This window comes from Mustelus asterias, chromosome 24 (assembly GCF_964213995.1).
Source record: "Mustelus asterias chromosome 24, sMusAst1.hap1.1, whole genome shotgun sequence".
Taxonomy (NCBI): Eukaryota; Metazoa; Chordata; class Chondrichthyes; order Carcharhiniformes; family Triakidae; genus Mustelus; species Mustelus asterias.
In genome coordinates this window covers 2,098,759-2,123,164 of record NC_135824.1, presented here as the reverse complement: position 1 = coordinate 2,123,164, position 24,406 = coordinate 2,098,759, and the positions used below count along the sequence as shown (strand labels likewise).

At 44.6% G+C, this 24,406-nt stretch overlaps 1 protein-coding gene across 1 annotated transcript in view; it reads left to right on the top strand.

Moving 5' to 3' along the window:
- Positions 1 to 24,406, top strand: part of megf11 (multiple EGF-like-domains 11) — a 270,326-nt gene that overhangs the window by 141,117 nt on the left and 104,803 nt on the right. Inside the window, exons 3-5 of the mRNA XM_078241895.1 lie at positions 8,054 to 8,300; positions 13,184 to 13,304; positions 14,937 to 15,073. Of these exons, the coding sequence (XP_078098021.1) occupies positions 8,054 to 8,300; positions 13,184 to 13,304; positions 14,937 to 15,073 (505 nt within the window). The remainder of the gene's footprint in view (positions 1 to 8,053; positions 8,301 to 13,183; positions 13,305 to 14,936; positions 15,074 to 24,406) is intronic.

Genomic DNA, 24,406 nt, shown 5'->3' with positions numbered 1-24,406 from the left:
CTTCTTCAACTGTTTACACAAATCTATTTTCTTGACACATTTAGCAAGCAGAGGAACTTCTGGCCTCACCTCATCAATTAAATCATTACGGTGCTAAGTTCAACAAGGTTGTGCTGTGAGTGTGCTGCCCCACTAGACAGCACTAAACCAATAGGAGAGAGGCCTTTGCAAGTCTCAATTCTCCAATATTAACACGCCCGAAGCTTCTGTCTGACTTTTCAAATGTAAGAAAGAAATGATTAAAGTGGTTCGGCTGGGGAACATGAAGGCATACGTCACAGCCCCAACATGTCGGGTTAACCTGGCATTAGGCTTTTGTTGACCAGAGATTAAATATATTCCCACCCAACCCAAAAGAAAAAGCGTGGTGGAAAAGTGAGCTCAAGAGGCTTTATTCTATATTTTGAACACTCTTTTTTGTCTGGTGAGAATAAGTTTATATAAAAAAAAGTTTCACTTCAGGATAAACAGAGAAAAAAATCATTTCCTTGATTGCAAGCCCTCCCAGTTTGGTGAACGGTCTTTAGTCAAATCTTTTTCTTATCTGTCTTCATTAACATTAGTAAATGCAAACAGCCAACTGGAACCAATCGCTATCAGCTGAGAGTGGAAGGCACTGCATTTGTTTTCATTCATACTGTGAACCTCTTAAATTATTGATATCAAAATGTTTCATTTTCACCTTGTTCTATTTTCTATTCCTGAATGTGATTGGCTCACGACATTGTTCCAAGATTGGTGCAAATGGGGACCTGAAACTACCTTGTGGGAAACGGTACTCTGAGTTTTTATTGAACTTGGAGCGACTGGTGCCAATGTCAAAGACAACAAAAGAAGCCAAACTTTTTAATGTACTTTTCTCTCATAGCCTTTAAAGAGTTACAATGTTCAGGTGTCTTCTGGGATTATTTTTCCTTGCTTGTTTTTGAGAAGTTGTGAGTGTTTCTGTGCTTATCAAAGTGAAGGTGACAATTCTATGAAGAGGAGAAAAATGTTCTATTTTTGGAATCCATTCGCTTCATCAAACACTAATTCTCTTATAAAACAATGTGAATGAAAGATAAAGTTGTCCCAACGGACAATGAGTCATTGCCGTACATCGAGTTTCGTCTGAAACTTCTAGAGTTAATACTATGTTGTGTGAAATTTATTGTGTTTACTCGTACTCAGTAGGGACTGATTGAGACAGACAAAGACTCAAGTCAGTGAGTAAAGAGCAAGGGATAGGAGGAACTCTCATTCTAAGCTGCACTTAAACCAGCATAGCGAGTGGTGAAACATCAGTCCACTAATCTACATAAAGCTAATCTAATCCAGTCAAAATATCCATTCAAAAAATGGGACGGCACGGTGGCACAGTGGTTAGCACTGCTACCTCACAGCGCCTGGGACCCGGTTCAATTCTGGCCTCGGGTCGCTGTCTGTATGGAGTTTGCACGTTCTCCTCGAGACTGCGTGGGTTTCCTCCGGGTGCTCCGGTTTCCTCGCACACTCCAAAGATGTGCGGGTTAGGTTGATTGGCCACGCTAAATTGCCCCTTAGTGTCAGGGGATTAGCAGGGTAAATATGTGGGGTTTACAGGAATAGGGCCTGGGTGGGATTTTGGTCGTTGCAGACTCAATGAGCCAGATGGCCTCCTTCTGCACTGTAGGGGTTCTATTCTATTCTAATCTGCTTCGTCTGAGCAATAGCAATCAATAAATTTGGGCAGAAACCTCATTGATTGGCGTTCCAGAGCTGCTGAGGGTGGGATAGGAGTAAAGATTCACATTTGCAAAGACCCACATTTGTTACTACAAAGGTTCTGGCCCTGACAATATTTGATTTGATTTATTATTGTCACATATATTAGTATTCAGTGAAAAGTATTGTTTCTTGAGCGCTATACAGACAAAGCATACCATTCATAGAGAAGGAAACAAGAGAGTGCAGAATGTAGTGTTACAGTCATAGCTAGGGTGTAGAGAAAGATCAACTTAATGCGAGGTAGATCCATTCAAAAGTCTGACAGCAGCGGGGAAGAAGCTGTTCTTGAGTCGGTTGGTACGAGACCACAGACTTTTGTATCTTTTTCCTGACGGAAGAAGGTGGAAGAGAGAATGTCCGGTGTGTGTGGGGTCCTTGATTATGCTGGCTGCTTTGCCGAGGCAGCGAGAAGTGTAGACAGAGTCAATGGATGGGAGGCTGGTTTGCGTGATGGATTGGGCTACGTTCACGGCCTTTTGTAGTTCCTTGCGGTCTTGGGCAGAGCAGGAGCCACATCAAGCTGTGATACAACCAGAAAGAATACTTTCTATGGTGCATCTGTAAAGGTTGGTGAGAGTCGTAGCTGACATGCCAAATTTACTTAGTCTTCTGAGAAAGTAGATGTGTTGGTGGGCTTTCTTAACTATAGTGTTGGCATGGGGGGACCAGAACAGGTTGTTGGTGATCTGGACATCTAAAAACTTGAAGCTCTCGACCCTTCCGGCAATATTCTGGCAATAGCATTGAAGATTTATACTCCAGAACTAGCTGAGCCCCTAGACAAGCTGTTCCAGTACAGCTACAACACTGGCATCTACCCGGCAATGTGAAAAATTGCCCAGGAATGCCCTGTCCAACATAAAGCAAGACAGATCTGACCCAGCCAATTACCGCCTCATCATTCTACTCTCGATCATCAATAAAGTGATGGAAGGGGTCATCGACAGCGCTATCAAGCAGCACCTGCTCAGCAATAACCTGCTCAGTGACGCCAGGTTTGGGTTCTGCCAGAGTCACTCAGCTCCTGACCTCATCACAGCCTTGCTCCAAACATTGACAAGAGAGCTGAACTCCAGAGGGAAGGTCAGAGTGATTACCATTGACATCAAGGCAGCATTTGGCCAAGTGTAGCATCAAAGAACCCTGGCAAAACTGGAGTCAATGGGAATCGGGAGGAAAACTCTCCAATGTTGGAATACTTAGCACAAAGGAAGATGGTTGTGGTGGTTGGAGGCCAATCATCTCAGCTCCAGGACATCACTGCAGGAGTCCCTCAGGGTCAGTGTCCGAGACCCAACCATCTTCAGCTGCTTCATCAATGACCTTCCTTCCACCATAAGGTCAGAAGTGGGGATGTTCGCTGATGATTGCACAATGTTCAGCACCATTCACGGCTCCTCAGATACTGAAGCAGTCCATGTCGAAATGCAGCCAGACCTGGACAATATCCTGGCTTCGGTTGACAAGTGGCAAATAACATTCGTACCACACAAGTGTCAGGCAATGACCGTCTCCAACAAGAGAGAATCTAACCATCGCCCTTTGACATTCAATGGCAATACTATCATTGAATCCCTCCCCGCTATCAACATCCTGGGGGTCACCATTGAGCAGAAACTGAACTGGACTCTCCATATAAACACCATGGCTACAGGAGCAGGTCAGATGCTGGGAATTCTGTGGTGAGTAACTCACCTCCTAACTGCCCAGAGCCTGTCCACCATCTACAAGGCACAAGTCAGGAGTGTGATGGAATACTCTCCACTTGCAGCTCCAACAACACTCAAGAAACTCAACATCGTCCAGGACAAAGCAGCCCCGCTTGATTGGTACTACATCCACCTTAAACATTCACACCCTCCACCACCGACGCACAGTGGCAGCTGTGTGTACCATCTGCAAGATGCACTGCACTAACCCCAAAGCTCCTTAGTCAGCACCTTCAAACCTGCGACCTCTCCCACCTGGAAGTACAAGGCTGCCGATGCATGGGAGCACTACAACCTGCAACTTCCCCTCCCAGCCACATACCATTCCGACTTGGAAATATATCGCCGTTCCTTCACTGTTGCTGGGTCAAAATCCTGGAACTTCCTCCCTAACAGCACTGTGGATGTACCTACACCACATGGACAGCAACGGGTTCAAGAAAGCAGCTCACGATCACTTTCTCAAGGGGCAATTAGTGATGGGCAATAAATGCTGGCCCAGCCAGCGACACCCCGTGAATGAATTAAAAAAGATCCATTAAGATGATCCAAGAAGTTGTTCTAAATTGCATATTGAATTATAAGGTTAAATGGACTAAACTAACTGCCTCAGTCAAGATTAAAACCAAAATCAATGACTATTCTGAACCCTCTTCTTCTCTGCATGATCTGGCTACTTTGAGTAAGATGGCCGCTTCATCCTGACTAGGGCCCAAGCAGCACGAGAACTGATCGCAATGGTCAACATCTTTGCCCAATGTATAGAATCTGACTTTGCTCGAGTTAAGTTTCTAATGTATAAGCTGCAGCAGGATACTGAGAATCCTCCCATTGTCTTCTGTCAAAATCACTGGCTGTGTCTGCAGAGACATAGCAGCTGTAGCAGGCTGTCACCTGGGCCTGGTTCAGGCTGTCACCTGGGCCTGGTTCAGGCTGTGATTGGGACCTGGTTCAGGCTGTGACTGGGGCCTGGTTCAGGCTGTGACTGGGACCTGGTTCAGGCTGTGACTGGGGCCTGGTTCAGGCTGTGACTGGGGCTTGGTAGATGTGTAGCTGGCCCCACACATGGAAAGAATTTACCCTCTACTGAAACGCACCCATGTAACACTCTCAGCATAATCCTGAAATTGATACATGTCACGGGGATTTATAGTTTGGATCAAACATTAAGCAATTAAGATGAAGCTCTCCCAACAGAAGAATCTTTGCATTCACGAGCTTCCTGTCACCTCCTTCCAAATCCACTCAGCACTCGCCTGCACCATCACTGTGCATCATGTGGTATCTGCCAATAGGTGGTCGGGACTGCACATAGGCAGGGATCAGAGGGGCCCGGGAATCTGAGGGTTGTGGGATGGCTGGGACACAGCAGGAAGATTACGGCATGGGTCTGGGAGAGAGTGAGTGTGGAATAGGGAGTGGTGGGGGTCAGGGTTCAGGGCAGGGCGTGGCATAGATCGGGGTCAGGGCTAAGAGTAAGGGAGATTGGGCATTGGGTCTGGGAGTCCGGTGGGTGGGTGAGATGTTGGAGCTGGGGAAAGGGAGGATGGATACTGAGCTGGGAGTGGGGGAAGCCAGGGAGAGGTTGGGTGTTGAGACTGGAAGTGAAGGGATGTCCAGGAGGATTGGGGGGTGATGAGTTCCTTTTATGTAGGCTCCACATTCAGATGTTATTTACCTTCTTGATTGAACCTTCTCGGCGATTCTTACGCCTGGTTCCTCAGAGTCCAATCGTGCCGACTGCCTCTTAGCAAAAGGAGATGGAACCTCAAGCAGGTGTTTAGCCTCTTATTGCGAATGGAAAGCACCTGATGCCTGAGTAAAAGACACACATATTCTGCCCTCGGCCAGTATGGTGGGACGTGCACTGCCAGCCACTTCTTTGCCATCACACTGGAACCTTTCGCCTGAGTGTGGTGAACCATAGATGGTTACCACTATGGGTACTGAACTATAGATGGTTACCACTATGGGTACTGAACTATAGATGGTTACCACTATGGGTACTTGTACATATGTTACTCTTGTTACTGTTGGGGTTAGGGTTGGGGTGTTCCACCTGTTGGTATTGTTCTGTGGTACACTCCGGTTGGCTCCGCCTACCTATAGGAGTATAAAGGTCACTGCGCTGCCTAGTGACCCTTTAGTCTGGGATTGTATTGTTAAGCAGTATGCTCCATTCTTGTTGCTAATAAAAGCCTTTATTTCCCGGGTACGATTCGGCCTCCCGAGTGAATTAATCGTGCATCACTGAGTAATGTCTGGAAACTGGATGCTGCACAGATCAGTTTCTCGAGTAGGCTGTAAGCTGTGTGAGAGAGCATGCCAGTGGATCGGGTGCAAAGAGAGAGTTTAGATCACAGCACCCTGCAAAGTGGGAGCTGCAGATTCAGATCCGACTACGAATAAGTGCTCCTTAATAAAGCAAGGGATAAATCATTACAATTGCACAAACACTCCTCGTTTTGGACTGATGCCTAAACAGCTTTTTATCATTTATTTAACCGTAATCCTAAAATCTCAAGCATTTTGAATACCAGATTCTGCTCACCTATAGACGAGGTTTTTGAAATTCCAAACCTAATCATCCCTAATAGAGATTTACAAATGATATGGAATAAAATTCCTTCCCTGTTGCTTTTTAAACAGAAAGAATTGCCAGCGCAGCATTATTTTCATCTTGTTGATTACCAAGAACCTCGAGTGTGCGGCTTAGATTATATAAATATTGAACAGGAAAGCAGATTCCTCACAGATCATTAGTGAGGAATGCATTGTTACCAAACCGATTAAAAACTCATTCAAAAAAACTGAAGATGCTGGAAATCGGGGCGGCACGGTGGCACAGTGGTTAGCACTGCCGCCTCACAGCACCAGGGACCCGGGTTCAATTCCAGCCTTGGGTTATAGAGTCATAGAGGGTCATAGTGGTTTACAGCATGAAAACAGGCCCTTCGGCCCAACTTGTCCATGCCGCCCTTTTTTTTTAAAACCCCTAAGCTAATCAATTGGGGGACTGTCTGTCTGTGTGGAGTCTGCACGTTCTCCCCATGTCTGCGTGGGTTTTCTCCGGGTGCTCCGGTTTCCTCCCACAGTCCAAAGATGTGTAGACTAGATGGATCAGCCACGGTAAATGTGTGGAGTTATGGGGATAGGGTGAGGGAGAGAACCTGGGTAAGATATTCAGTCAGAGGCTTAGTGCACACTCACTGGGCCGAACAGCCTCTCCTGCACTGTAGGGATTCTATGAAATACTCAGCAGGTCGAGCAGCTTTCATTGAGTAAGAAACAGAGTTCACAAATCCTCCAACCTGAAACATTAACTCTATTCATCTTTATTAGATGGTGGGTGTTGTCGGTGCTGTGGTTGATTCAGTTTTTGAATGTTCTATCCTGTGACTAGAAGCAGTCGTGCATTGTACAGTTTTATTTTCATTTGGTTTATTATTCGGATACAGTGAAACATATTGGGTGGGATTTTCCAGCCACGCTCACTCCAAGACTGGAAAATCCTGCCTGAGGTCAACGGACCTTTCCATGCTCCATGTCCCGCCTGCTACAATTCCCGTGGCGGGCAGGACTGGAAAATTCCACCCATTGTTTCTTGCGCATTATATGGGCAAAACATACTGTTCATAGAGTACATAGGGAAGAAGGGAAGGAGAGAGTGCAGAATGTAATGTTACAGTCATAGCTAGGGTGCAGAGAAAGATTAATATAAGGTAGGTCCATTCAAATGTCTGATAGCAGCAGGGAAGAAGCTGTTCTTGAGTTGGGTGGTGCGTGACCTCGGACTTTTGTATCTTTTTCCAGTAAGATGTTTGGGATGCCATTATGGGAACAGGACGACACCACAATCCCTCAACTCCATTCTGGCCCCATTCAGTTATATCATGGCTAATCTGTAGCTGAACTCCAACTGCCTACCTTTGTCCTGTAACCATTAATAGCTTAACAATAATGTTCTCGGTCTTTGCTTTGAGATTTTCAGTTGACTTCGCCTCATAATAAGCATTTAGGTTTACATAAAACTCTATTCATTTATATAACAATTGTCGCTTTGACAGTGGCAATCACCTCAGACACTAGGCTAGTGACTGTGGACAGTCTTCACTCAACCGTTTAACCCTCTGAGGTGCTCGGAGGAGTTCACCATGTGGAAGAGAGCAGGAGGTTTCAGAGAGAGTGTGCGGTGCTTGTCCTGCTGTTGTCACAGTGACTTTCAAACATTCTTTGACGCCAGTGATAAAATTGGAGACCAGCAACACCATGTCTATCAGTTGGTGTCAATGAGATAAGCCTCCCTCTCTCTCTCTCATACATTGCAGGTATCACACCCCATGTTTAATTGAGAAAATGTTAGCAGGTGACCTGTTCCACTGCTGCCTGACAAATGGATAACTTTAGTTGACACACCTTCTGAATTCCTTGCCTTACTTTAAGCTCTTAAATCTTTACAGTTTCACACTTTGATGTTCTGACAGAGTTGGGGAAAAGCCCTGGAGCAGTATGGTCCAAGTTCAGAGCATTATTCAGTCACATAAACTGTCATAATAATCTATCCTTTGCTATTTCAATGTGTCTTTTGCCCCCCGCAGGCTGTGACAGCGAACACTGGGGACCACATTGCAGTAACCGTTGCCAATGTCAAAACAAAGCCTTGTGCAACCCAATCACTGGGGCCTGTGTCTGTGCCAATGGGTATGAGGGATGGAGGTGTGAAGAATCCTGTGACCACGGAAGTTATGGCAAAGAATGTCAGTATAAGTGTCAGTGCCAAAATGCAGCAACTTGTGACCATGAGACTGGAGAATGTCACTGTTCTCCAGGTTATACAGGTGCCTTGTGAGTATCAGTTTACTAAAGCTCTCAATTACACAGGAACACATCATATCATTGAAGGATATTGGGATAAGTGCTGGAAAATGGGATTAGTGAGACTTTAATGGTAGTTATTGTCGATGCAGACTCGATGGGCCAGAGGGACTTTTCTGCACTGAGTGACTCTGTGACAAGAAACAGACAAGAAAGAGCATACGGCCCACTGAGCTTGCTCTGCCATTCAATATGGTCATGGCTGTTCTTGGGCTTCAACTCCGTCTGCTCCTCATATCCCATAATTTCCCAAGAGGCTGAGAATCTGTATATCTTCAAATATAAAGTTAAAGTTTATTTATTAGTCACAAGTAAGGCGGCACGGTAGCACAGTGGTTAGCACTGCTGCTTCACAGCTCCAGGGTCCCGGGTTCGATTCCCGGCTCGGGTCACTGTCTGTGTGGAGTTTGCACATTCTCCTCGTGTCTGCGTGGGTTTCCTCCGGGTGCTCCGGTTTCCTCCCACAGTCCAAAGATGTGCGGGTTAGGTTGATTGGCCAGGTTAAAAATTGCCCCTTAGAGTCCTGAGATGCGTAGGTTAGAGGGACTAGCGGGTCAAATATGTGGGGGTAGGGCCTGGGTGGGATTGTGGTCGCTGCAGACTCGATGGGCCGAATGGCCTCCTTCTGCACTGTAGGGTTTCTATGATTTCTAAAGCTTCCATTAACACTGCAATGAAGTTACTGTGAAATTCCCCTACTCGCCACAGTCCGGTGCCTGTTCGGGTCAGTGCACCCTAACCAGCACGTCTTTCAGAATGTGGGAGGAAACCGGAGCACCCGGAGGAAACCCACGCAGACACGGGGAGAATATACAAACTCCACACAGACAGTGACCCAAGCCGGGAATCGAACCCAGGTCCCTGGCGCTGTGAGGCGACAGTGCTAACCACTGTGCCACCGTGCCGCCCATATATGTTCAATGATGGCGCATTCACAGCCCTTTGAGTGAAGTTATTTCCCCTTATCTCAGACCTAAACGTTCACACCCTTATTCTGAGTGTGTCCCAGACCAGCGACTCCCAGACCGGCGACTCCCAGACCAGCGACTCCCAGACTGGCGACTCCCAGACCGGCGACTCCCCGACCAGCGACTCCCAGACCAGCGACTCCCCGACCAGCATCCACCCTATTGAGCTCCTTCAGAATTTTGTAGCCTTTGATGAAATTGCCTTGCAATCCAGAGAACATCAACCCAATTTACTCAGCCTCTCATCATAGGACAACCCCTCAGCCCAATCTAGAAAACCTTGGCTGTACCACCCCCAATGCAAGTATATCCTTCTTAAATGTGGAGACCAAAAGCCCACACCGTATTCCAGATGTGGTCTCACCAGAACCCTGTACAGCTGTGGCAATTACATTTGGGATTATGTTTTGAATTTATGTAAACACTCATATTAAAAAAATGATTTACTTGTCACTATCCCGGATTGTATAGAGTTTAAGAAATGATATATGCTGGAAGACTCACACATACAATTGATGTTCTATAAAAGCTTTACAATGCACCTTGATGCTCCAGCACACTCTACCACGCTCTTCATTACTAAATTGTCACCTCATTCATTCCCATGGTAAATGTTTATCAGTTTCGAGTGAGGTTTCCCATATCTGAGTACATTGAACTGAATCTAAACTCCAACAACAGTGGGGTTGGAATCAGGATAATTAAAATTAGAATTAAAACTTTAAAAATCTCAGACCCTACTCCAACCACCAACGTCCAAATTTAACACAAATGGGACAAGGGATGGCAATCAACTTGATCCCTGGAGCCAGGTTGGCAATTTAAATATCAGGACAGGAGCCTCAGATTTAACTCCTGTGCAGACTTCAGCCTAGTTAGCTGGATTTCCCAGGCCTGAGGAAATTGCTATGAAAAGGGAGGGATGGACAGTTTGGGGGAGAAGAAAAGGTCCTTTACAGCGTGGCGTGTGGGCAAGGAGGAGCTTGAGTGCCTTCCTCTGGAACCAAACTTCCCCTCCCCACACCTCGCACAAGATCCCTCAGGAGACTGGGGATCTCTGCACCCAGCTCAAAGCAGGGAACCTACAGAAAAACAGCAGCAAGCTGTCCAAAGATGTGCAGGCTAGGTTGATTGGCCATTCTAAATTGCCCCTTAGTGTCCCGGGATGCATAGGTTAGAGGGGTTAATGGGTAAATATGTAGGGATATGTGGATAGGGCCTGGGTGGGATTGTGGTTGGTGCAGACTCGATGGGCCGAATGGCCTCTTTCTGCACTGTAGGATTCTATAACTATAATTCTGCCGCCCGGTCAGGATTGGGTCCAGTGTCCTCTGCCAATGTTGTTCTGCAAGTTGTTCTCACAAGATTGAGTGTAAGTATTTCATGTATCTCTGCCTTATCTTACTTAGTTGTATTTATATATTGCCTCACCATTTCCAGTTGGTGTAAGGCTTTCATTGCTGCCACCCTCGAAGTGACATGAAGAGACGTAAGAAAAGTGATCCCGAGATGACCCGATCTCTCTGTGATTATCCTTCCTCCACAACTCTGCGGCAACTCATTTCTCTCGTTTTGCTCGGTTGGGTGTAGTTGAAACTCCAAACCCACATTGTGGTGCAGTGGCAGAGTCTGAACCCAGAACACCGCAAGATTCAGGGTGGAACTCCTTCATTGACTGTAGCGAGAGCTCCCCGAGAAAATAGGGAACAGATTATTTGCAGGTGATGATTAGTAACTGTGGAATGTACAGCAAAATCTCCCACTTATTGGCCGCACTGGGGAAATTCACAAAGAGAATCTCTTGCTTGTTTAACAAATAGCATTATGCATGATTCTGAGGAATCCAAGTCCCAAAGGTTTGGTCTTTACTGTAGATTGTTCTCTCTGAATGTATTGCTACTCATTAGAAGCCAGTTTTCACACATTGTTGTGACGGGATGTCACTTACTAACCACACACCTTAGACAGAAAGCAGCAAGATAACACAACAGAACAATTCGCTGCCAACAAATGTCAAATAATTTGCCCAACAACATGAGACTAGATGTTCCTCCTGTACCAAATACATATGCATGTATCCAGACACATGTATAAAAAGCTATCAGTTTATCATTTGCAAACATACTGTTGTAATGTTTTTACTGTATAAGTAAACAGGTTAAATCCCTTCCTGCACTCTGACTGATCTAATTCCAAATACAACTGCCTTCCTGGGGAGAATCAATCTTGAGCGAGTAGCTGTTGCTAAACCACAAACTGGTGAAAACTATGGAGGGAATGAAATTAAACCCTGGGCTCCCTGTTTGTCAGGTGCAGGGTGAGGTGAGAAGCATTAACTCTCTGGGGTTGGGCACCTGCTATGTCTCCCCGTGAGTCTAAGGTGCATCCAACATCCTATTGGCTCAGTTGATATATATAAACATCCTGGCAGCCACCTACAACAAGCAAGAAAGACGCCTTAAGAAAACATTTGGGACCCAATGTCTGTTCTGCAAACCTTCTCCAGATGTGGCAGACTGTGTGCTGTCCATATCTGCTGTGGTGGCATTGTGGTAATGCCACTGAACTAGTAACCCAGAGGCTAATGCTCTGGGGATACGGGTTCAAATCCCATCATGACAGCTGGTGGAACTTGAATTTGATAAATAAAATCTGAAAAATAAAGTTAGTCTCAGTGATGGTGATTTTGAAACTATCCCCATGTTAGCTGAAACCCCATCTGGTACACTAATGTCCTTTATGGAAGGAAATCTGCCATCCTTACCCGGTCTGGCCTACACATGACTCCAGACCCACAGCAATGTGGTTGACTCTTAACTGCCCTCTGCAATGCTCCGAGTTAGACACTGAGTTCAAGGGTAATTAGAAATGGTCAACAAATGCTGGCCTTACCATGAAAGAATAAAGGGAAAAAAGGCTCTTTTCAGTTGGAGACTGCCACCAAACATTTACTATAACGTGGCCCCATTCTCCTCCATTCCCTATCCCTCTTCCAGGATATACCTGGAGTGCACTGTCAGTGTCAAAACTGCCCCAAACTGGTGTCCTTAAAACCAACAAACGTCCAGATATCCAATCCAGCACCAAACACTTTCTGCCTGAAAACAGGACAAGGCAAATTTGACTCCCTACAAAATGCTATTGGTCCAATCTGGATAATAACTTAGGTTCATATCTCGCTCAGTTTTCAACTCTTGAAGCTTTAGGTATTCAATTACTGAAGGCTGTTAAATGAAAAGGAAGAATCTGTGCTTTCTGAATCTCCATTTCACACAATGCATAAAAAAATGGCCCAAAGGGCTTTTTTCTTCAGTAAGATTTTTATGTATCCCATCCTTAACAATAAAATATAACATCACACATTGCTGAAACTGATTTCCAAGGCTGATTCAATCAATAATATGGAAAGCAGCATGAAACACTAAAGGAAAGGTGACTAATAATCCCATAATATTATAAAATGGTATAAGCTTCTTCAATTGTGTCACAATGTACAGTTGTAACATAGGCTTTTTTCCTTGCTTTCTCATTTTCCTTCTCACTTTCTTAATTTCTTCCTTGCTCTTTCTCTTTCTCTTCTTCTTCCTCTGTCTCCCTCTCTCTCCATCCTTCTCTCCCTAATCCAGTGGTTTCACTAGAAACATCACCAAGCACAAAACAACCTGTTGTTGAGATATTTTGGCAGAGTGAAAACTCTTGTTGTGAAATTTTACGCTTCAATGACCAGATCAGTTATCAGATTCAGTTGCACCAATTTCATCCAAAGGAGTTGTTCACCTTGCTGGATATCTTTATAATGGAATGCGTAGCCTATTTAATGGAGTTTTATATCGTTTCAGTTCAATGCTGTAATAACCAACAATATTGCCTGCTCTAAATCTGCAGTTGTGAGAAACGCTGCCCTTCTGGCAGTCACGGAGCGCAGTGTGAGTTACGGTGTCCATGTCAACATGGTGGTAAATGTCACCACATCACCGGCGAGTGCTCCTGTCCAGCTGGCTGGATGGTATGTAAAAAAAAAAATGATGGTTCCTTCATAGTTTTGTTGTAATAACCTGAAGGTCCTAGATTCTGTTTCTCGCTCCACAGATGCTGCCTGACCTGCTGAATATTTCCAGCATTTTCTGTTTTTCATAGAGAACCATAAATCCCTACAGTACAGAAGAAAGCCCTTTGACCCATCCTATCCAGGCCCTATTCCCGTAACTCCACCCATCTACCCTGCTAGTCCCCCTGACACTAGGCTCAATTTAGCATGGCCAATCCACCTAACCCACACACCTTTAGAGTATGGGAGGAAACCGGAACACCCAGACGAACAGGCACGGGGAGAATGTGCAAACTCCACTCAGACAGTGACCCGAGGCCGGAATTGAACCTGGGTCCCTGCTAACCACTGTGCCACCCCACAGCTTTTCAGTATCTGCTGTACTTTGCATCTATTCTGTACTATCAGAGGTATTGGTCATCCAATCAGTGTTGATTAATATTGATTGTAATATTAATGGGCTGGACATCTTCAAGTAAAAGCAGAAAATGCTTGAAAGACACATCAGACCCATCAGCATCTGAATGAAAAGGAAAAATGAGCATTTCAGCTACTATTCCTGACCAGAACTACAGTTAATTGGATATTAATTGTGTTTAATTGTTTATCGATGGTGGGCATTAATGAGGGTTAACCTGTCCCTCCTGCAATAAACACAAAATGAAACTGTGATGGCTGGGTTAGGAGGTGTATGCTTGTAATGTGTAACTCTGTAAATAATTGCTTCTAAGAGTGTGTAAAGATTGGTTCCAGTTCATCCTTCAACTGGCTTTTTGGAATGTAATGACCCAACTTGCCAGAAAGCAGACACAGCAGCGCTCTGAAAGATCGAGATTCCAAATAAACCTGTTGGACTTTAACCTGGTGTTGTGAGACTTCTCACTGTCCTCTTCAGAGGCAGAGTAGAGTTTCTTGTTGCGGGAAAGTTGTTCATTTAAACGATAATTAACTTATAACCGTTTAGAGAATTTGTTTTAAAAACCTCTGTCACACAATAAATATTCCTGTCAGACAGCTTGACTTGTGGAGCTAGATTGCATCACATCTTACTGGACGAGAACATGACCCTTTCTGACTAACAGGCTTAACGTGAGAGCTTCAAGGTGTTAATGTCTGCCATCATGAAGCAGACTTTAATTCTCATTATTCCACATCAGAATTTTAAAATAGCACAAAAACCATTGTTAGGTTTTGAAGTAATTTATGAAAATGATGATACTACTCACTGTTTTACACCTGTGTTAAAACAGATCAATATTTGGCTTGAAAGTTGCACTGGGACTGCTCTCTGCATGTGACCGGATTGAATATGTTTGGCACTCAGAGGGTTAAAAATCAAATGAATTAGTTTCATACGGAAAATAATCCATTGAGGCAATGAGACAGTGAAATCATTCAGCTCCAGGTCCCTAACTAACACACAAGGTGGCTGGCTGGATTATTATGCAGATTGATTTGATCGACTCTTTCACCAGGAGGGACAATCCGCTGTGTTTGTATTTAAAATGTTACCCGTTTATACAGCAAGCAGTTGAAAATTCAATTTGAAGCGTGAATCTAATGGAGATTTCTATTTTGCCCTTGTTGTAGGGATCAGTCTGTGCACAGCCGTGTTCCTTTGGAAAGTTTGGGATTAACTGTTCCCAGGACTGTCCGTGCCATAATGGAGGGCAGTGTGATCATGTGACGGGCAAATGCCATTGTATAGCTGGATACGCAGGTGACAGGTAAGAAATTTATTATGTAGAAAGAGTTAGGAAATTGCAATGGAAATAAAAACCATGGCCAGAGATTTCTAAATATTTGCAGCAGCGAGGAACCTCACAGAAGCCTGAACAAAGCTGGCAATAAGAGTGAGTTACAGGTATTGATCATGAGTAGAAATCAGTATGCTTAATTCCTTTTATTCCAGACTAAAAATGGGTGCAAACTATACTTATTTAGCAGTGGGAGCAGAAGGTGCCGGAATAATGTAGCAGGTCTGGCAGCATTTACAGAGAGAGAAACAGAATTAATGTTTAAAATTAAATATGGTTCGCCTTCAGTTGAAAAATCATATTGGCCTCAAACTGTAAACTCTGCTTCTCTCTCCATCGATGCTGCCAGAACTGCTGAGCTTTTCCAATATTTTCTGATTTCATTTCCGATCTCTAACACGATGTGGAGATGCCGGCGTTGGACTGGGGTAAACACAGTAAGAAGTCTCACAGCACCAGGTTAAAGTCCAACAGGTTTATTTGGACTCATGAGCTTTCGGAGCGCTGCTCCTTCATCAGGTAAGTCAACACTCACCTGATGAAGGAGCAGTGCTCTGAAAGCTCGTGATTCCAAATAAATCTGTTGGACTTTAACCAAGTCATAGAGGTTTACAGCATGGAAACAGGCCCTTCGGCCCAACTTGTCCATGCCGCCCTTTTGTTTTTAAACCCCGAAGCTCATCCCAATTGCCCGCATTTAGCCCATATCCCTCTATACCAATCTTACCCATGTAACAGTCTAAATGCTTTTTAAAAGACAAAATTGTACCCGCCTCTACTACTCACTCTGGCAGCTTGTTCCAGACACTCACCACTCTCTGTGTGAAAAAATTGCCCCTTTGGACCCTTTTGTATCTCTTCCCTCTCACCTTAAACCTGTGCCCTCTAGTTTTAGACTTCCCTACCTTTGGGAAAAGATATTGACTATCTAGCTGATCTGTGCCCCTCATTATTTTATAGACCTCTATAAGATCACTCCTAACCCTCCTAAGCTCCAGAGGAAGAAGTCCCAGTCTATTCAGCCTTCCTTATAACTCAGTGTTGTAAGACTTCTTACTGATCTCTAACACAGCAGTCATTTGCTTTTATATTAAATGGTAGGAGGGTGCCCACTGACACATGGAGGCATTGCCCCCTTTGCAGAGTTCATCCGGCATTGTTTTAAACATCGCAGGCAGACGCTGGAATGACACTGAGATAATAGATTAGGATGCATCGTCCTCTCCACTTGGATCTGATGAGAATTTGACCAGTTTTTCAGGAATGGTGACTCGGTTAACTCCTTGCGTTCAGTCAGGTTTAGGGAAGGGAGCATCAGCAGCTCAGCCAATGAGCAGCCGGCTGGAATTGTTCACTCCTACAGGAATGGTCAACTCTCAATGAGGAAAACGGGTGCCGGTCGAAACTACCAACTGTCCCTCCAGGTCCTGAGGACAAACCCCGGCAACAAACTTTAACAGCAGCACCTTAATGCAAAGTGACTGAGTTTCTTTGAATCATATGGCAGGAATTTTAATAATGCCCGAGTAATATTGGGCCTGAAGTTAGGGACCAGACCAGAAACTCCCAGGGATAGTGTGAAGTTAGTCTTGACCCTAACTTTTCCATTTGATTTTGACATTAGGGGTGAGCATAAAGTGTTTCACTCCAGATATGATTCAAGTGACCCACTAGGGAGCTTTTATCAAATTAATTTTATTTAAGAACGCAGTTAGAATATAACAGAAGAATTAGCATAACTTTTCCCAATTAAAATATTTAAACATAAAGTATGATTCTTAACAGTTATCAAACTCTATTGTTCCAATTTACCAGTATCCTCCCTTCTCCAGAACCAGTTTGCACCAAAAACAGACATGCTTACATGGATGCTAAATTTCCAGCCTTTTAACACCTCTGAACAGAGATCCAGACAGACAGCTGACTTCTGCCTCTTATACAGCAGACTCTCAAAGAAAGATATATCCTCAAACAGCAGGAATTAAGAGAAATAATCCGAGTAGATCCCAGTCTCCAACTCCAGAATGGGAAAAAGAGAGGCATTGTCTCTAACAATTTCAAACAGCAACTGAGCTTGAGTTCTCTGTGTAAGCCTATCTCCACTCAGCCACCTAATATTCCTGTCAATCAACCCAATCAAGTTCTACTCTGCAAAACCCCAGGGAACTCACCAAAATCCGCAGAACAGCATTAATTCAGATTAAAACATTCTTAGCGATTAGGAGCGATTATGCTACTGCAGTAACAACACAGACAAAGTGGCACCAATTACAACAAACTCTTAAAACAGATCCTGCACAAAAAATGTTTCTTAAAGGCACATCATCATCGCGATGAACTCCGAGTCGGATTGCAACTCTGCCCTTACTCTCTTAATTGGATCTTGTCTCGCTTGACCTTCCAACTCACGCCAGGCACAAACTGTGCAGGGCACCACTCTCCTGATGCCTTCACTTTAGTGCTGCAGAATCGGACGGGATGAGGTCATGCCCCTTTTTTACAACACTGCCATAAATCAGGTGAGTTTAAAGGTCCAACCACTTTCAAGTCAGCGAGAAGATAGCTTTGTCAGGGAAGTGGTTGGAATTTGGTGAGGACAATCGGACAGTCAGCAGGGGTGGGGGGAGTTTGCTGGGGCTGTGGGGAAGTTTGCTGGGGGTGGGGGGGAGTTTGCTGGGGGTGGGGGGGAGTTTGCTGGGGCTGTGGGGGAGTTTCCTGGGGGTGGGGGTGTTTCCTGTGGAAAGTCAGTGAGGGTCTGTACAATCTTTATTGAGAAATTTAAGAAATTATTTGAATGCTTTAACTTTTTCTGGGTAACGATTGCTTTTACGCAGTTGGAACCATCTGACGTTTGTGATTTAAATCACATTTTTGGATAGTTCTCAATGAGGGGCAATTGCCCATCGAAAGTTTCCCACTTCCTGAGCGATTGCTACGAATCCTGACGGCATCAACAGGAGTTACCTGCGCTGTGCCCGGAGCAGGAAGCAGCGGTGGACTTCCTGTCGGGGTGGGCGAGCAGGGAAGGGAATCAAGGTGCCAAAAAGTGGGAGGTGTGGGTCCTGGATCCACAAGGATAGATTAGGCATCCCCTGCCTGGGACTTGCCCCACTTCTAATAACAAGACCCTTCCCCCTCTCCCTTCCCTCCTCCTCATTTCCCCCCGCCTCCCTTCCCCCTCCCCCCTTCCCCCCTTTCCAGCGGGACTGGAAAACCCCAGTTGCTGGCTTGATCAGAGAATCCGGCCTCTCTTCTCACTTGCAGCTGGATGGCCACACACAAGATCGGAGAGTCCCGCCCAGCATATTTAATATATTATAGATACGTTCCGTTATTTTTTGCTGTATATATATTTTTCCATTGCCATTGAAAGACTGTGTGACCACATCTCGCAGAATGTGTCGGAATATTTTCCTGACGTCGGATACTTCAATTCACTGTTTGTTGTGCAGCAAGTTGGAGCAGGGAGAGATATTGTTATTGCAGTCTCGAGTCTGGAGAGGAGGGAAGTGAAGTTAACTTGTGGGGAGAAAGTAGCAGCACAATTTCTGCAACTGAATTAGAATCCAGTCTAGTTTGGCAGGGGAGTTGGGAACCAAAGCAAAGGTGAATTTACTGAAGGGGAACCAGAGAGTAGGACCAGTAAGACTCGGAGGAAGAGCAGGCAGGGTGGGGCTGCTGATCAAAGAGGGTCTGGTGGACTGAAGTGCATTTATTTCAATGCGAGAAGTGTCCCAGAGGATTGGAGAATAGCCAATGTTGTCCCTTTGTTTAAGACGGGTAGCAAAAATAATCCAGGTAATTACAGGCCGGTGAGCCTTACATCAGTGGTAGGGAAACTATTGGAGAGGATTCTTTGAGACAGAATTTACTCCCACTTGGAAATAAGTGGACGTATTAGCGAGAAGCAACATGGCTTTGTGATAGGGGGTCATGTCTCACTAACTTGATCGAGTTTTTCGAGGAAGTGACGAAGATGATTGATGAGGGTAGGGCAGTGGATGTTGTCTACATGGACTTCAGTAAGGCCTTTGACAAGGTCCCTCATGGCAGACTGGTGCAGAAGGTGAGGTCACATGGGATCAGAGGTGAGCTGGCAAGGTGGATACAGAACTGGCTCAGTCATAGAAGACAGAGGATAGCAGTGGAAGGGTGCGTTTCTGAATGGAGGGCTGTGACAAGTGGCGTTCCTCAGGGATCAGTGCTGGGACCTTTGCTGTTTGTAATATATATAAATGATTTGGAGGAAAATGTAACTGGATTGATTAGTAAGTTTGCGGATGACACCAAGGTTGGTGGATTTGCGGATAGCGATGAGGACCATCAGAGGATACAGCAGGATATAGATCGGTTGGAGACTTGGGCAGAGAGATGGCAGATGGAATTTAATCCGGACAAATGTGAGGTAATGCATTTTGGAAGGTCTAATACAGATAGGAAATATACAGTAAATGGCAGAACCCTTAAGAGTTTTGATAGGCAGAAGGATCTTGGTATACAGGTACACAGGTCACTGAAAGTGGCAATGCAGGTGGAGAAGGTAGTCAAGAAGGCATACATCATGCTTGCCTTCATCAGACAGGGCATTGAGTTTAAAACTTGGCAAGTCATGTTGCAGCTTTATAGAACCTTAGTTAGGCTGCACTTGGAATATAGTGTTCAATTCTGGTCGCCACACTACCAGAAAGATGTGGAGGCTTTGGAGAGGGTACAGAAAAGATTTACCAGGATGTTGCCTGGTATGGAGGGCATTTGCTATGAGGAGAGGTTGGAGAAACTTGGTTTGTTCTCACTGGAACGACGGAGGTTGAGGGGCGACCTGATAGAAGTCTACAAGATTATGAGAGGCATGGACAGAGTGGATAGTCAGAAGTTCTTTCCCAGAGTGGAAGAGTCAATTACTCGGAGGCATAGGCTTAAGGTGTGAGGGGCAAAGTTTAAAGGAGATGTACGAGACAAGATTTTTTACACAGAGGGTGGTGAGTGCCTGGAACTCGCTGCCGGGGGAGGTAGTGGAAGCAGATACGGTAATGAGTTTTAAGGGACATCTGGACAAGTACATGAATAGGATGGGAATAGAGGGATATGGTCCCCGGAAGGGTAGGGGGTTTTAGTTCAGTCGGGCAGCATGGTCGGTGCCGGCTTAGAGGGCCGAAGGGCCTGTTCCTGTGCTGTAATTTTCTTTGTTCTTTGTTCAGTCGGATGTGAGTTGTGATTTCTGAGATTCTGGAACGACCACATGCTTAATGTAACTGTTCCATTCCAGTCCTATTTACTGAGAGTAGCTGAAACGCTAGGGTTCTGAGATAATAGAGTTAATGTGAACTACAGAAAATGTCCAGGGGTTACAAAATTTAAAGGATTTGTACAATACAGTCAACAGGAATGGTAAGAAAAATGTAATTAAATTTGACAGTCATTATTCGAGATCCTGTGCATGTAATAATTTACTTGAATTTTTTTCACACAGTCATACCATCTGCTGTTTAATATTTCCATAAATTGCCCTCATTAATTTTGCAAGCACCAACAGAATTAACCCAGCAAGCCTAATAATTATAGACTGTGTTAGCATTCCCTACTAGCAGTGATACCACTCTCTGTAGTTGAAAGACCCCACCAGCGCAAGCTGAACACTAAATGGAGCCATACGTAATTATATATTTATAATTTAATTGAAATATACCTAACCTCTAACACCATTTACAGGTGCAATAGATTAATGGCTGTGTGAGGGAAGATATTTAACTCAGTAACAAAGTCCCATTGCAACCATCCTTGATGTTTTAGAGTGGGTTAAAATAGCTGATTCCTGTTTGAATAAATGAGTGTGATGCTTTTTAATAATGTTAGGAGAGGTAGTGAGGTACATTCGATCATTTGTCATTTCCCTGAATATTTTATTTATTCCGTGCCTGTGATTCTTTGTCTTTTGATGACATGAAGCTGTTGACATCAGGAAATCTGTGCAAAGGAGGAATTAAATGGGAGATCACCTTATTTTTAAACTGTGCCCCCTGCTTTCAGTCTCTCTCACAAGTGGAAACACCTTTTCAGCATCCATTCTGTCAAGTCCCCTCAGGATCTTTGATGTTTCTATAAGATCACCTCCCATTCTTAAACTGCAATAAATACCCAGTCTGTCCAATCTTTCCTCATCTGATAATCCTCCCATCCCTGGAATCAGTCAAGTGAACCTTCTCCGAACTGCCTCAATGCATTTATATCCTTTCCTAAATAAGGAGTCCAAAACTGTGTGCCGTATTCCAGATGTGGTCTCACCAACAACCAGGTGTCGAAAGAATTACTATTGGAGTAAACTCACCCATTTATAACCTCAGACTCTGGTCCCTATTGTAATGAATAAGTAACACAGTGCAAAACATTCCTACCTTTCCCTTGCAATAAACATCAACATTCCATTTGCCTTCCTCATCACTTGCAGGACCTGCTACTTTCATTTTGCGATTCATGCACTAGGACACCCAGATCCCTCTGTACCTCTGAGTTCTGCAATTGCTCTCCATTTAAGTAACGTGCTGCTTTTCTATCCTTCCCGCCAAAGTATATCTTGTAATGAGGTGAAGTTCAATAGAGTTATAGAGGTTTACAGCATGGAAACAGGCCCTTTGGCCCAACTTGTCCATGCTGCCCTTTTTTTTTCAAACCCCTAAGCTAGTCAATAGCAGAGCGACATTTGTGTTAATATTTAAACATAAGGGGTGAGTTTTCCTTCTCCCTCCAGAGGAAGGTCAGGTGGGACTTTGGCTCATTGTCTCAACCCCACTGTGACTCCAGCCCCTTTCCTGGTACAGGGCTATTAGTGCACGAAGGGTGGGCTCCCAACACAGGCTTCACTGAGAAAAGGATCTTGCCACTGCTTTGAAAGGTGAATCCTGGTGGTTTTGCTGTGGGACCGACACAGGCAGGAGAGAGAGAAGCAAACTCAGGGGGTTAGTAATGCCCCAAAATGTTACTACACCACCCTGAATGTCAGGCTTTGGACTGATCTAAGAGTAGTGAATATTTTGCCCTCCTCCCACCGAAGGATCATCACCCCCTTGAAGATCCCTGGTGTCTGACAATTGCAATGACCAAAGGCTGGGACACCAAACAGTGCATCCTTCACATCAATACTCAGAGAGGGGCTATGAACGAGTAGCCAGCCTGTGTCTGCAGAGGGGGAAGATCCAGGTCGGATTCAGGCAGAAGGAATTTCAGTCTTAATTTCATTGATTTCAGACAGTACAGCGAAAGAAAATCCAATCCTGCATTTTTGAGATGAGAGTTTTGTTTTTTTAATAATGTTTGACTTCTTTAACTTCAGGGTGAATGGGATGCTTTGCTCTTTTTTCCTTCCACTATAAATGTGTGGATTCAAATCAAACCCAGAACATAGGAATGTGGTCAAACCTGGAACTACCCAGGAGTTTGGCTCATTGTCTCATTGAGTTAGGGGCGGCACGGTAGCACAGTGGAGGGCGGCACGGTAGCACAGTGGTTAGCACTGCTGCTTCACAGCTCCAGGGACCTGGGTTCGATTCCCGGCTTAGGTCACGGTCTGTGTGGAGTTTGCACATTCTCCTCGTGTCTGCGTGGGTTTCCCCCGGGTGCTCCGGTTTCCTCCCACAGTCCAAAGATGTGTGGGTTAGGTTGATTGGCCATGCTAAAATTGCCCCTTAGTGTCCTGAGATGTGTAGGTTAGAGGGATTAGTGGGTAAATATGTAGGGATATGGGGATAGGGCCTGGGTGGGATTGTGGTCGGTGCAGACTCAATGGGCCGAATAGCCTCCTTCTGCACTGTAGGGTTTCTATGATTTCTATGAGCTTGGGAAGTCTGTAATTCCCTATTGCTGTCTCAACACCTCAACCAATCAGAGTCAACTTGCCAACCAATCAGCACCCGTTTCTCCTGTTGTATAAATAGCTGTGAACTGGTTTGAAATTTGGTATTCTTGTGCTTGTCCTGATGGGGGCGAGACTGAAAACTTCAACTTGTCTCTCTCTTCAGTAATCATCCTTCTTTCTGCGGGTAACAGATTAGTTCATTCCAATCCTTCAGCCACAACCAAAGAGGCTTTCTGTACAGCACATTTTGGAAAAAGGAGAATCACACAGAGTTACAATTTGTAACTGTCCTCAGGTTTGTGTTATAGAGTCATACAGGTTTACAGCATGGAAACAGGCCTTTTGGCCCAAATTGTCTGTGCCGCCCTTTTTTTAAACCCCTAAGCTAGAGTTAAAGCAGAAGTTGGGGGAAAGATTAATAGGAGCTTCGCAGCATCCAGATCAGAAAATTTACCCTTTTTAATAACGTAAGCATTCTGACCCCAGCTGTCATCTTGACAGATTCACAGCGACATCTGATCAAAAAGGAAAACGTGTTTTGTCTAAAGGCATCTGCTTATGACAGATTTTACAGCAGTGATCAACCGATCCATTGTCATCCACAATTGGATTCATCTTGCAGTGGTCAGACTGTTTGCCACAGCGCTTGTTCAGCATTCCCACATGGAACCCTATCACGGACACGCTCCAAAGTATTCTTATCACATAAACCTCTCAGAAAAGCAAGAAACAATTCAAGGACAAATGATAATGAAACTGTCGAGAGGACTAAACTGTCATCTGGCGGCAGGGAAAATGGGAACTGGCAAGAAATCCTTTCTCTCTGAAGCAAATAAAGAACAGAATGAGCTTCAGATTGGGTTTAAGATTCAACTCATCCACTACCACTGGCTCTCAGAATTATTCACAGTATTTGTAAAACTCTTTTTTTAATCTATATTCTTCGCTCCCTGGCTACAAGCCCTTGCTGCTTTTTGTTAAGTAAGCTTTAACGAGTTCCCTATTATCAGCAAAGCAACATAAAAACGTAACTGTCAGTTATTCTCACCTTGTAAGAGACAGCACACAATTACTTCCCTGCAATCAACCGTGAATGACTGCTCAATAATCTCACACTAACAACATCAAATCAGTTTATTCTACACTCTAAATATCATCACTGATCAACCATACGTACTGATAAATATCAGGATAGAATCATCTGGAAAGCCCAAATCAATCTGTTCTGGAACTGCTGTTAGTTATAAATTTGTGAATGAAATGGAACAAGTGTCCGTGGTGATATTGTCAGATTTGCTGATGACAGAAAGCCCCAAGGGGAGGCAACAAGTAGAAATGAGATTGTCCATTTGCAGAGAGACTTTGTATCGGTTATGTAGATGTACTGAGCAATAGCCGGTGAATTTTGATGTATATATCGCAGAATCCCTACAGTGCGGAGGAGGCCATTCAGC